The 13,916-nt window shown below is 42.7% G+C and overlaps 1 protein-coding gene across 1 annotated transcript in view; it reads right to left on the bottom strand.

The window, feature by feature from the left end:
* Positions 1–7,528: 7,528 nt before the first annotated feature.
* The window catches only part of KPNA3 (karyopherin alpha 3 (importin alpha 4)), a gene marked incomplete at its 5' end in the record, with an annotated part of 33,444 nt that continues 27,056 nt past the window's right edge, over positions 7,529–13,916 (bottom strand). The window contains 3 exons of the mRNA XM_009576496.1: positions 7,529–10,103; positions 12,655–12,749; positions 13,692–13,854. Coding sequence (XP_009574791.1) covers positions 10,005–10,103; positions 12,655–12,749; positions 13,692–13,854 — 357 coding nt within the window. The remainder of the gene's footprint in view (positions 10,104–12,654; positions 12,750–13,691; positions 13,855–13,916) is intronic.

Genomic DNA, 13,916 nt, shown 5'->3' with positions numbered 1-13,916 from the left:
AAAAAGATAAAGTAGCAATGTAAATAATACATCTGTAAAAAAAAAAGCAAAACAAACCCCCAAACCCTAAAAACCAGGGACAGTGCAGGAAGTTTCAGCTGCAAAACAAAAGCTACACCCAATCCAGTCTGCCTCATTAAAGTTGTCAACTACGGAGTCAAGAAAATTAAGAAGTCGGGGTCAGACTGTTTTTGTCATGTCCTGCCTGGATTTTGGTTTATTTCTACCTAGTTTGGGCCACAGCGTTGTGTATTCCCAGCACTGTGTATCGCTCTATTCAGCAACTGAACCCAGCATGCTCAGTCCAAGGGAATAAGCTGCAGCCGATACTGCAGTACATGCTCCGCACTGTAGCGTCAGGACAAAGATCCTCCCAGAAACAGAAACTATCAGTTCTCCATAAAAGTTTCATTTTAATTTTTAAAGATTTAGAAACAGTGAAATAAAAGTAATTTTTAAAAGCTACAGTAATTTTTCTAGGAGACTTCGTCATTCCAGGTTTGGTGATGTGTGGGTGATGCTCACCTGAGTCAGTTGCAGGAATGGTCGGTGGGAATCTCACTGTGCCTTCACGCCGGTTTAGCACTTGGTGGATTGCAGGCACGGCAGGCTTTGTGTAAGGAGGACACCTTTTTTTTCAGAATGAGCTGGAAGCAAAAGAATGTGTTTTTCCCCTGCTGTGCTATCCAAGCTCCTCGGCGGCAGCATCCTGCCTAACACCCGCTCTCGCCTGGGCAAACGCCCTCGGCAAGCAGGAGGGACTGGGAACAAGGTGCTCTTGAGCCGTGGGACTCGTCTGGGGAGCAAACTTCCAGAAAACCTTGAAGGCGCCAAGATTCCCACAGTGCAGGAATTGCTGCAGAAGCGTGCATTGGTCTGTCATAACAGCCATAACTGAAACACCATGCACAACAACTGCTGCTGCTCAGGCCGAAATGCATTTAATCTGCAATTAATGCTAATGGAGATGTCATGAAGCCCAGTAGAAGGTGTCAGTTTAAAGGAATAAAAAAAGCAAATGGGCAGCACAGGGGTGCCCTGACTGCTGGTCCCACCACAGGTGGCAGGGAGGGGTGCAGGTGGCTGCTGCAGCGGTCAACAAACCCTTCCTGCCCTAACATGTGCCGGAGGCCCTAATGGGCACAGACCCCCCTCCTGCTACCTTGCCATGCCACTGCCTGCACCGACACCACACCTGAGAGTGACTTTTGGGAGCCTGCAGGAGAGGAGCAGCACTACAAAGCGCCTGCTGCAAGAGGGGAAAAATTCAAGCTCCTTTTGCAAGAGAGATGTGAAATGCAGGAGCCAAAAAAAGGGGACCTCTCCAGCGTGCCCTGCATGTTCGGAGGGGTCAAGCCTCCAGCCAGGCACCCTGCAAGCCTCTGAAGCGGCTGGGCACCCACGCTGCTGGGCTACGGGCCAGACACAACTGTCACGCGTCCCCCCACTTCCTCCAAGACTGCACGAAGCTGCCTGGTCTCCATCAAGGGCCAAGGATGAGGGACCAGGATTTCGCCCACCAGGGTGGCCAGGAGGTATTGGGGAGCAGGGGTTTGGCTCTGCCACAACCGTGCAAAGCTCTTGCCTGGGAGGTGGTTTTCAGCCTGCAGGGTGATGTTCCTCTGAGCACTTCAAGCCATTTTAGTAAATTTGGGAATTCCTCTGTGGGCACAGGAATACCAAAGGCATGACTATAATATGTAGGACAGATCGATGATAAACTGGGGAGAAATCCCTCCCAAATAAATTATTTTCCTGTGCTGCAACCAGGCCACAACTGCCCGTTCTCTGCCCAGCTCATACAGTCGGGCGGCAGACTGGAGGAGTCACTGGCCCTGGGGAAATGCAACTTCTGGTACCCACCGGGCAAGAGGAGACGCCGAGAAGGCATGGCCATGCCCAGGTCTGCTGGTCACTCCCCCACTCCCTCCCGTGGGACTTCACTGACTTGTCCTTAAATAGGGTGGAAGACAAAAGGTTGTGTAGTTCTCTGGTCACTCTCTCCCTATCTGAAGGAGATTTTCTAGCATGCCTCCTAGACTCCTTTGCTGACTGCATTTCTTGTCTTATTCCCAGTGGGAGACCAATCTGTTCCTTTCAGCTTTGCAGCTGCCTCTCATATATTGAGAACATTAAGCCTCCCCTCAGCATTTTCTTCTGACATTATATTTAAGGAGGCTTTAAACTCTGAGTTTAGGTAGCAGGTGAAGTCTAGGCTATGGCTCTTGTGGGAGTTTGCTCCAATCTCTTCACCCAGCTGATGGGAAAGATGCTTTCCAGCAGAGCTGGCGGTGCTGGAAAGCTGGAGATGTCCTCCAGAAGCTGCGTTGATAACCATGATGATCCCTGCAGAGCTGGAGGAAAGCTGTTGCACCTTGAGGTAGACTTCTGGGCTCTTTAGAAGGTGGCAGGTCCTTGGTCCTGAGGCAATGCACTGCACCACGCAGTATTTGAGGCCAAGGACTTCATTGGCAAGTGTCCCAAGCTCCTGTTGTCCCATGGGGCAGCATGTGTCATAGAGCCGCAAGCTGCCAGGACAGGTGGTCTCTCAAACGTGTATGGAGATGCCACCAGGAGGCTTCCGCTGGTGAGGAGTCCTAGGGAAAGCTCCAAACCTCACCTGTGATGTTCAAACCCAAAGCCCGACTGTATGAAGCTTCCCAAAACGCTTTCTTCACCTCCCTTCTGCTGGGAGCATGAGAAACAAACCCAAATGTACTCAAATAAAGTACATTGAGGAGCGGGTTTTCCCCGATCTGCTCAGGCTGCCGCACGGAGACTGCGATTTCCAAGACACCCAGGGAGCCAGGTGCCCTGCTCCAATACCTGCCAATTAGCGGCAGCAGGTTACAAAAAGGGAAGCTAGATTTCAGTTTACAGTCCATTGCTGCCAAGTGGCCACCTTTATCCCCGGCAAAGGCAAAATAGTTTATTCCTTGGTTTTTAGCAGAAACCAAGGAGCCGGGTCACGTGGAGGAGGAAGGCAGATGCCAGCCAGAGCTCCTGTCCCAACAGCACGCAGCTGGTCATTGAGCTACTTCTCCCAGGTGGTTTTTCACCTGTGAAATGAAGCAGAAGTGCACACGGGAGCTCTAGCTGTAGCAGTACTGCATGAGCTGAGACAGGCTAAACTCCCGACTTGGCTTTTATCATCAGACTAAATCTGGTGACGGTAACCTAAGCTCCTAATGCAGCGATACACCCACATAAGATGTTGCAAAGGGGCAGTTTTTAACCTCTTGTAAGTTAGCAGTCACCTTCTCCAAGGTGCAAACTGCCACCAAAAGCCTCTTAAGCAGCAAACCGCCTCAAGTCAGTTGTTCGGTTCCCAGGGACAAGCAGCGAGCCCGCCTCCTTGCAGCCATCCGCTTCGCAACTCCGAGCAACCACATGCCGAATAAGTCAGGAGCAAGTTACGCGTACACCAAGTTTCTCGGGTGTAACGGAGGGGAACAGCCTGACTTGGGAGGTCAGTCCCCGGGCACAGAGCCTGCAGCTGGCCGTGACACCTGCCCAGCGAGGAGCTTTTGCCTCTGCCACCACTTCCAGCTCTCACACAAATGTAGCTTGGAAGGAACACTGTTTAGCAAACTGTTCGTTTGATGATTTCTAAGTGAGAGGGGTGAAGAAAAGAGCCCCCAGGTCTTCAGTGTTAACACCTTAATGTTTGCAGCGTTTCTCTTTGAGTAGGTGATTGGGGTTGGGGTAAGAGCAAAAAACTGATGAGCTCAAGAGCTCTGAGGAATACTTGTAGCAGTATTCCTGCAACTGGAAGCACGAGAAGCAGTGCCCAGGTTACATCAAGAAGAATCATGGAGTTAATAAATTTCCATTTCTAAACCTGTAGGATTCACATTTTTAAAATTTTCTCTCCCATCTTTAAGGGCCAAATCTTTCTTTTATTAAACTTACGCTAATACGCAACTGCTTAGGTCAGTAAAACTCCTGGAGTATTTCAAGAGCTCAGATGTTGACTGAAATACCAAATACAGAGAAAACTGTGACCACTACAAGCAGTGATTTCTTCCCTTTCCATCAGTTTTTAATATTTCAAGCACAGCCCTCTGGTTGAGCTCCCCTAAAAACACCTCCCTGCATATTGATAGCCATGCAAAGCTCAGTGCAAAACACTTGGCTCCATGCTGCAGACAATGAGGTCGGGTTTAAAACCCCAGCAGTTTGACAGCAGGGAGAGTAGAAACATGCTCCTGCTGCAGAAGCAAGATGCCACCTTGCTGAATACGCCCCTTGGATGGCGCCCTTTTCTCAGCAAAGGGTTAAACATTTCAGCACAGAGCCCTCAAACGCTGAGATTACAGGCAGAGCTGGAAGTGAGTACTATCACCAAGCGTCCGACACTGTCTGCACACCCAGCTCCTTCTGAGTGTTCACAAACGAGCCCTTTGAATGGAATTTTTTCCATGTGAGATGCAGGCATCAGCATGTGTTTCAGCAGCATTTGAACCATTTTTTTTTCACTTCCAAACATGCAGAAAAAAAGTGCGTTTTTAAACTCTCATTTTTTTAGTTCTTATTTTTAATATTTATTCTAAACCAGTAAAGGCAACGGCTCAGAGACATGAAAAATTACAGGGATCGAGGGATGTAAAAGCTGGAAGACTACATTTTTGAGGAAGCTACACATTTTTGGAAGAGTTTGGATGTCTTTGATTTAAACATGAGAATTTGGCAAGTCCAAAGACTCCCCCTACACACATTTCATTCCCTGAGATTTCTTATGTGCTGCCATGCTCTAAAGAGCAAAAACCAAGACCACACAAACGGTTCCCAAAGATCTGATGTCAAATAGTCTCTTCCACAATTACAGGGACAGGGCCAGACCTCACTGCAGTCATTTCTCCCATAAGCTAGGGTCACCACGGCAAGGAGAACAGAAGGACTTTATCCCTTATTTTCAATATTATAAAATGCAGGCAGTATCTAGACTTCAGGGAGCCCTACCAGGATGTAGAAGTATGAAATGCAGGGGAAACCAGCTGTAAACTACATCAAACAGAAAGGAACAGCGATGGGTCTAACCCCAGGGCAAGAGGCGCAGCTTCCCCAAGCATCTCCCTGTACAAACCTAGAATTGAACTTGCTGAAGCCACTGGCAAAATATTTCAACTTCATCCTCCCTTTTCATGTATAGAGAACTTGTATGGGGGATCATCTGGCTTCATGAGGTAGGGTTAAAAAAAAAAACAAAAGGAAAAAAAAAACCACTAAAGATGATCAGTTTGCAAATAATTAGGATGCAGACGTGGGTTCCCGTCCGCTTCATTTCAGCACATTAGAAAGATCCAACCACCACTGTCTTCTGCAGGAGTAAGGAGGATGGTTAATCCATCTTCTGCATCTTCGTGCGTCCCTGGGCCCTACTTAATGTACATTGAGCAAACTGAAAACTAACCTCCTCCTGCAGTTCCCTTGCTGTGTCCAGGGAAGAGCCTTCCTGCAGGGTAGCTAAATCCTTCATGACATTTTTCCTCCGAGGTTGCATGGTGACATTCATCCTGTTTTACTGCTGATGGGTGAAGGCAGAGAACAGCAAAGGCTTTAGCCTTCATTTTAAACCACAAGAATCATGGTTTTAATATTCCCAGGTGTGATACACAAGGCTGTAATGTCCCCAACATACTTTTTTAAAACTAAGGTTGGAAAAAACCAGCTCCTATGTTCCTTTATAAACTTGTATGCTGCTCAAGAAAGCTGTATCATGAATGCATTTGAAAAGGAAGCTGCTCGTGCTGCTGCAGCGGCAGCTGGAGATCTCTGGGTCTAAGCCGGCAGCACAGATCAGACCTGCCCATTACCGCTTCTGCAGCAGGGTAACGTACACACAAACCAGAATGAGGAAAGTGCAAAGCTGCTCGAGTTCGTAACTCCGCATCTTAACACCAGGCAATTTTCCTGAGCAGCCTGAAGCAACGTACCACTCTGACGCAGACCTGAGCAGCTCTGGCAGTTCCAGCTCACCCTGCCCGTGCTGCCGTGGAGTTGATGGTGGCAATCATGACAAACCCCTGTGGCAAAATCTTCCAAGGTTTTGCCTCTTGGAGCCCACAGTTTTCTACTGTTTTTTCCTTTTCTTTTTGCAAAGTGCTTTCTAATGGCTTGGCATAATTTGTTGTCCTCCGAATGTTTGAATAGAAGCATAATTATGCCACAAAAGGGAGTATTTTTTATGCAACAAAATAGAAGGAACACAACGCAACTAGGCTGCTTTGGGAGAAATGACTAGTTTGAAACACAGTCAGAATTCAGAGGGTATTATGGATCAGATTAGAATAACAAAATGGGCCTGAACTATCATTCAGTCCACTGAGATTTTAAAAAACTTTTAAAAAATATGCCTGTCAGTGGATCTTCTTACTCATTTCTCTGTTTAGCCCATCAAGCAAACAAAATGAAAGTGTCTGTATTTTTAGAGGTATGGGGAACATTAAGATATCCTCTGGGTTTTATTCTTTCTAAATAAGATGTCTCTTAAAATAATGCATTCTTTAGTCCAATGTAGTGTCTTTCAAGTCATCTAGTAGGACATGCTGGATGACCAACAGGTTGCAAAAAACCAACACAATTCGAGAGTTTCATTCTGTCAACTGAAAGCTGAAGGAACCAAAGAGATTAAACTGCTTTTGGAAATGGGAGTTGGGTTCTTTTGAAATCTTTATCCTTTACATCCCCATGGAAGAGCATTTGCAAAGATTCAGATACGGCACTGGAAGCTCACCTCCATCATCAACCTACCCACGGAGAGGGGCTTCTCCAGGTGACTCACCCGACTGACGTGGAGCACAGATGGCAGAGCCATAGCTGCAGTCGCAGGCACCCTTCAAGCGGTTCAAGAGGTTTTCCTCCACTGGCGCTGTCACGTAATTAGAGCAGGACTGTACTAATTAGGGGGCTGCTGGACAACGCAAGTCTCTGACGGCTCCAATCCATCCCCGAGCGGCACCCGAATGGGGTCACTCGTGCCTGAGGTGAAGGATGCTGGCCATCCCTCCCAGCTACGGGGAGCCACGGAGGGCCACTATCCTGCCTAAAGCCAGTCTTGGTGCGCACCCCCTCCCAATGCAGCCCGGGCAGGAGGAGTTGGGCCTGCTTGTACAGCACCCCGAGCTTAAAATTAGTGCTGAATCAGCAATCAGCCTAGCACTGGGAGCCTGGAAAGGACATTTCTGGAGGTGGAAAAAGACCATGAAAGTTCCTTGACGCTATGGTGCACCTTCAAACCTTTAAACTGAAGTCACTATTCAGTAGTTACGTGGATCAGCTGCAACCCACTTACCACAGCCTCCTGTACACGTCTGGGAAACATCTCCTTAAAAAGTATAAAACTCCGTACCGGAACAGTATCCAGGAGTTTCAGAGATGACTGCATTAGCTTACTTTATTCATTCTTGTAACATACTTCAAACTTTGACGTGGAGTTCTGCTAACTAGTATCTAGTCAAAGACAAAAACCCCTAAGTCAATCCGTGAAGACTAAGCAGTTTCATAATCTTCAAAATAAGTTCTTGAATTTTTTATAGTATTTGATAGCAGCTTTTTATTGGTTACAAAACCTAAGCCCATATACAAAATTAGGAACACATTTAGATGCCTCTTTGAAAGAACGTTTTAGTCTATTTTAACTGATAGTTTAAAAAAATAATAAAAACAATGCAATTTTAAACACTGTTCTGAAAACGTAAAAGTGCAGCAATATACTTTGTTTCCTTTATTAACTATGAAATGGTGCAATCCCAATCAAAAGCTGATAAGGTCACAACAGAAAGAACTGAGCAAATGCTTTGTCCTGCCTTACCCAGTTCTCCGATGTTCACTTTTAATGTAATGCATTGAGTGCAAGAAAAGGATCAAATCTTCACAGTACTGGAAAACTGTTGTTTCAATCTCAATTTGTCTGTAATCTCTGGGATAATAGCAAGTGCAGGCTGAACAGGGTATCCGTCAGTCTATATGGCATATAGGGAGACTAAATTGCATTAGAAGGGGGGAAGTATTTGTTCACAATAACATCTGCTGGAACTCTAATTTCACAAAACCTTTGTGACCTTACCTAACTTTGACTTTTTATTGTTTAGTTTTTTAGCGAACACCACACAGTTTCAAGATTTTAGACTATAGTGTGTGAATAGGATGCAGTTACCATATGAAGCTTCAACTCAACTTTTGGGAAAAGAAAAAAGGCACAATGAACTTCAACTCAATTTTATGTGCACAAGAGTTGAAAAATCTGAGCCACCTTAAAGAGAAATTGATTCTAAAATTTATAAAACCTATAAATAATCAGAGGCCAAACCACTATATTAAAACAGATTATCTAGCAAGTAAAAATCTTGCAGTTTAAACATACGCTTGTATCCAGCTGAGATACAAGACAACTCACTCTTTAAAGTGGCTCCACCTTGGCAGATATATATTTAATGAATGCACACCTGCTATGCGTTGTTCATCAGTGGAAAAACAGCTGATCCACAAAGCTCTGATGGCATCTGTCCTTATCTTCATCACAGTAAATACAACCCACATCCAATAACTAAATTAGTTTAGATTTTTCTATCCCTTCACATCAATGCATTGGGAAATTACACCCAGTAAACAACAGCAACAAAACCAGTTTGTGTGATAGCTTACAGAATTTCAAAATTATCGATCTTCACCCCAGCAATACCAAAATCCCTTTGAAAATGACTGGGTCAGACGATTTTCCAAAAGCAATGACCTCACATACCTTATGTAAAGTTATTTAATGTGCGCTGCACATCAGGTTTATGCTGAATAACGGCAGCTTCCATACAGCCTCACACATCAACCAGTTTGTATCTTTTTTAATCACGTGAGTAAGATTTGAGACTAATTTCTGAATTACTCTTCCAATACTCCAAGAATGAAGCTTTTATGACGCTTCTAAGTAGTTGCTGGTTTGTTGCCAACCACATCATCATAAGCACTGGTTACTAAGTAAAAAATAGTTTAAGACTAAATTACAGTAAACATGAAAGCTCCACAGTTTAAACCCAATATAAATCAACCATATCCAATTATCAATTTAAAACAAAATATATTGACTACTGAAAGTTGAAAGCAAGATTCTTTTTAACTAATACATTTTTGGACAGAATTTTTTTTCCTACAGTCTGGGACTCTTGCTTTCAGCTTAAACAGAAGTTCAAGTCCATAACAGGTTGTAGCTCAGGTAAAATACCATGCACAGCATTTGATTACTTCAAAACAGCAGGAACACACAGGCTGAAGTGAGTGGTCAAATAGGGCTCGCTGTTCTTAAAAATTAGGTATAATGGCAAAAGCTTTACCAGTCCAAATCTACAGTTCATTCTCCAACCCTGGTTTCTGAGGCAGTTAATGAACACACATCAATTACTGATAGCCGAAGTAGTTTTTTTGTTTGTTTTAAACTTAAGTGTTTAATCAATTGCCAAGTGTTTTTTTTTAAGTTACTTTTATTTCAGTTTCACCAATGAGATTCATTTGGCTTGCATTTTTGAATCTATTCTTCCACATAAAGTATATGAAAATATGTTTGTGGAGGACGATGATGGAGGCTCAGAGCAAACTGGGCCCCTGTAAAGTCTTCCAAAATCTATGCATCATACCAAAGTGTCTTGATCCACAGCGCACCATTTTCCAAAGAAGCTACTTTTCCGTGGAAAGCCAATGTGCCACCACTATGGAATATTCTTAACAAAACTGCAGGTCGCGGTTGTCAGCATGTGGCACCAGGAAAAAGGCAAAAAAAGGTAGTTGGGACTGTTAAAAAGAATTCTGAAACAGTTTAAGAGATCATGCATATGCATTTACAGTCCATGTGATAGTGACGTTTGGCAACTGCAAAGTGACCGATACATGGCTTGCTTTAGAAGCATCAAAACGAAGAGGCATGTGTGTCTCGGAGCCTTTTGTTTCTTCACTTGGTAGCCATCTGGTGGTGCTTCATACTGGTGTGGGACAGAGAAGCTGCACTTTTTTTGAACTTAAAAATTAAATTCTTTTGTTTGAAGGTTGGCCGTTGGGTCGAAGTTGTAAGTACCTCCTTGAGTGGCTTCAGGAATGAGACTGGGATCTTCGTCGATCTATAAAATACAACAACAGAAAGACATGAGAGGCCAATTCCCTGCACAATTCAGTACACATAGAAGAGATTCACAAACGTTCATCTTTTCTTTTTTTTTAAATATTATCGCAATAACATTAGATCAGTTTTTCCAATTCAATTCCTCAAATATGTTTAAAAAGAACAACACATCAACTCTGTTCTAATACTATTAGGGAAACAGAAAATTGTAATGGTTAGAGACTGGGTTGTTGCTTGGTCAAAGCACTTGCTATTTTAGCTGTGCGATTTAATTTTTGATGCCAATTTTTAGTACTTCTGGAGTTGGCTAATCACTAGTTGTGAATTCCAAAATTAGTTTTGTACTTTCTCCCATTTTCTTTCAACATGAAAATAATTTTTATCGGCAGCTGATAGAAATACTTAAGCCTAAAAGAGTACTTAGTATCTCCTATCAGAATCTGAAGGATTTAGAAGTAGTCATTTCAGAGCAGTTTTATATAGCTCTCATGAGTGCAATCTGAATTTTTTTTTAAACCAAAAGTCCTTAATTACTCTATGGATATAGAATGAAAGGCATCAGTATCCAACTTCACCCAACTTCCTCAGAGCTGTTAGAATTTAGGTATTTACTGCCTCTAGGAACAGCAAGTAACATTGTCAGTAGCATCAATACGCACAACTTCAAACCCTACCCATCCTCCTCCAAATCACCAGCTGCATCTATTCCCTCAACATGCCACCTCTACAAACCAGGCTGCAGGAACCATATGCCTCGTTTCAAACCGTGTGTCATTCTGAAGCAGGTAAGAGCCCTTGTGTGTGGGGTCTACATAGCTTTCTGAGATCTGGCCTTGGAGTAGTGCAGACGTCAGAACTTTGTTTCTCTTTACTTTGGGTGACAATACCTAAATTGGAGGGAGAGATTAAGGCCTTTGGTGACAGCAACACTCCGCAGGATGAAGAATGGGACACGTCATGCCCAAACAAAGATCGAATCTGGTTTCAGAATGCTTTGCAAAATGTTTGTGAGTTGATAAATTAGCACTTCTGCCTTCTGCAGGGGTACTACAAAGTAACATTACTTAAGTTCACATGCCTTTAACACAATAAACTAAAGACAGGAAGCTATTAGTGCTGGTCCTAAAGTACATGCCTGTGCACTTTACTGGGCTCTGCAAAGGAGCAGATGGGATTAACAATGAAGGGATATCTAGTAGCCAGCAACGTCTCATGAGAATACACAAGATCCTGAAGTGACAGAAGGCAGGACTACTCCTGGGCAGTCAATCTTAACACTGCCAAGCAGGCTAACATAACCAGTCTCTTGTCTCCCTAGGGCAATTTGGATTTTTTTTCCGGGTTTTTTTTTGTTTGTTTGTTTGTTTTTTTACCAGTCCTCAAATGACAAGGGTTATTTTCCTACTTATAGTTACTGCCTGAAAATTTGTCTGGTTTTATGTTTTAACTCCTATCTCCCAATCACGGAATTTCTACGATTTCGAGTTTCAGAAGCCCCAGAAAACATGGTAACAGTATAAACAATAATCTGAAGTAAAGTCTTGCTCCTGAGTAAAGGAGGTAAATTCAGCAAATCAGGCAAAGATTAGATTAGTTTATGTAAAAAGTAAATGCACAAAAGGGAGTACTAACCTCAAAAAGGATATTTTTTCACCCTCATCAATTAGACTGTGCTCTTCAGTTAGCTACAGAAGTCTCAGAGCCATTATGGAGACTATTAGACACTGCTCACAGAATCATTACAAGCATAGGGAACTTTTCTCAAGTATCTTAACTTCTGGTGACTAACTTCGCAATCACATGATGGGCCCATGACTTGAAAATTAACTAAAGTTAGAGTCCTAAAGTTAGAACTGGTATCTGGAGAGCTCAATTTAAGAGAAGAACTGAAGACATAGTTCTGCTAGGCTGCAGAACTACAGACACCCTGGATGGCCTAGAAAAGATAATTATTATTTGTCTTCAAATTGCTTCTTGAAGCGCTTCTGAGACGCTCACCAGCAGCCAACAGCAGAAAGAGCTAGAACCCAAAGGGTCAAAATACCTAATCAGGGTGCAACAAAATATCAGGCGATCTAGATCAATCATTTGCAGAAAGTGTTAACAGTTTTGATGACTCTTTTCAATGCAGAATCCAGACTGAGCAATTACAGAGCTGAAATACACTAATATATCTGAAAGTAAGGATCCACCTCCCCCTCCAAAGACTGAGGTATGAGAAAGTAAGAAGGAGAGCCAGAGTACTGTTTAGATTCTAATCACAAGTAATTATGTGTCAATTTACATGTCAGTGTGACAAAATTAGGTCAGCGTCAACCAATTTATTAGGCAAAACCAGAGTAGTCATCTTGATGTCGCGAAAGAAAATTCTTGGTATTGAGAAACTCTTCAAAGACTTTCAATTAAGGGAAGCTGTACTGAAAAGGGAGCAGGAAAACTGACTTCCCAGATAACCTATGTTCATGACAACTGGAACTGAGGAACAATGACAACATACTTACTAAGCTCACAGCACAGCGCATATACTCTTCAATCTTTAGCATACTTACATCATCACCAGAGAAATACTGATCTATGATTTCAAATGCTAGTTTATAAATGTCTTCATTCTCATGCTGTTGCAAGGCTTCGATTTTCTCTAATCCTGAATAAAAGAAAATGGAGAAGAGTTTTGTAAGTTTAAACTGGAGTTACTGACTACTTTGAAAAAACTTAAGAAAAATAATGAAACATTACTACTGAAACATACTAGAAAAGATGTAGCTCAGTTTGCAAATATTATGTACACAGTAGCTATCTTTGTCTCTAAGAGGAAAGAGAAGTAGTTTGTGACCACGGAATACCCAATTTTATGAAGAAGAGATAATGGAATCTTGTCTCTTTTTAGATCAAACTCTCTGTATTTAATTTTTTTTAAGAATTCTTCTGTCTGCTACCTAGCTTTTGTTTCAGTCATTGTGCTTTCTGTATATCACCAAAAGGAAGTGGCTACATTTGTGTGTTGCATACAAGCTTAAAACAACAAGGCAACAAAGCCTCACATCAAGAGCAGCTTAAAACACTAGACCCGATGAATTTTCAAACTGGATATGGAATAATACAAGGGAAAAACTTCCAGTGTAGTACTTTCTTCAACATCCCTTTACTGGTACCTTACTGTAATACATTAATTAGCATGTGTTAAAACTTGGATTGCAATATCCAAAAGACTCCTCATCCTGCTTTCGTCTGTAATGAAATTATGATCCTAACAACTGCTTCCAAGGCAATGAACTAAAGCAAGAATTGTGTGTTTTACCACAGAACAAAGTATATGCAATAATCAAATGAAAAGCAGTACAATTTTCATTTAAACCTAAAAAATACCTAAGCTACAGAAAGCTCCTGCAACAATTGCCTCCAACATGACCATCTCTAAACCAAACTAAATAGAAAAAAAAAGTCACTTCTCTCATTACAAAAGTCTCACTTATTTATTCAAATAGCCCATGGTAAAAAAATGCTGTAGTAAATATCCACAGCAGCAAGGGGAAGACAGAATAATATCCAGCAAATTAATTTTTTTAAAAGCCTAATAAGCACTTACCTCCACACTCTTCTATAATTTCAGCTATTGTGCTAGCCTCATCACCAGCCATTATCAGGATGTTTTTCAGACCATCCAGCACCACCTGTACCACTTGAGAATCCTTTACTGAGAGTAGATTGCAGAATGGTGGGATTACATTTTGCTGTACGAGGTATTCAACCTAAATAATGAAAAAAACGTGCTTTCAACATTGTGCTTCTTACAAATGGCTGCATGTGCAAC

This window comes from Fulmarus glacialis, unplaced genomic scaffold (genome assembly GCF_000690835.1).
Source record: "Fulmarus glacialis isolate BGI_N327 unplaced genomic scaffold, ASM69083v1 scaffold4104, whole genome shotgun sequence".
Lineage (NCBI taxonomy): Eukaryota > Metazoa > Chordata > Aves > Procellariiformes > Procellariidae > Fulmarus > Fulmarus glacialis.
The sequence above is the reverse complement of the archived record's forward strand: the minus strand, read 5'-3'. Positions and strand labels throughout refer to the sequence as shown.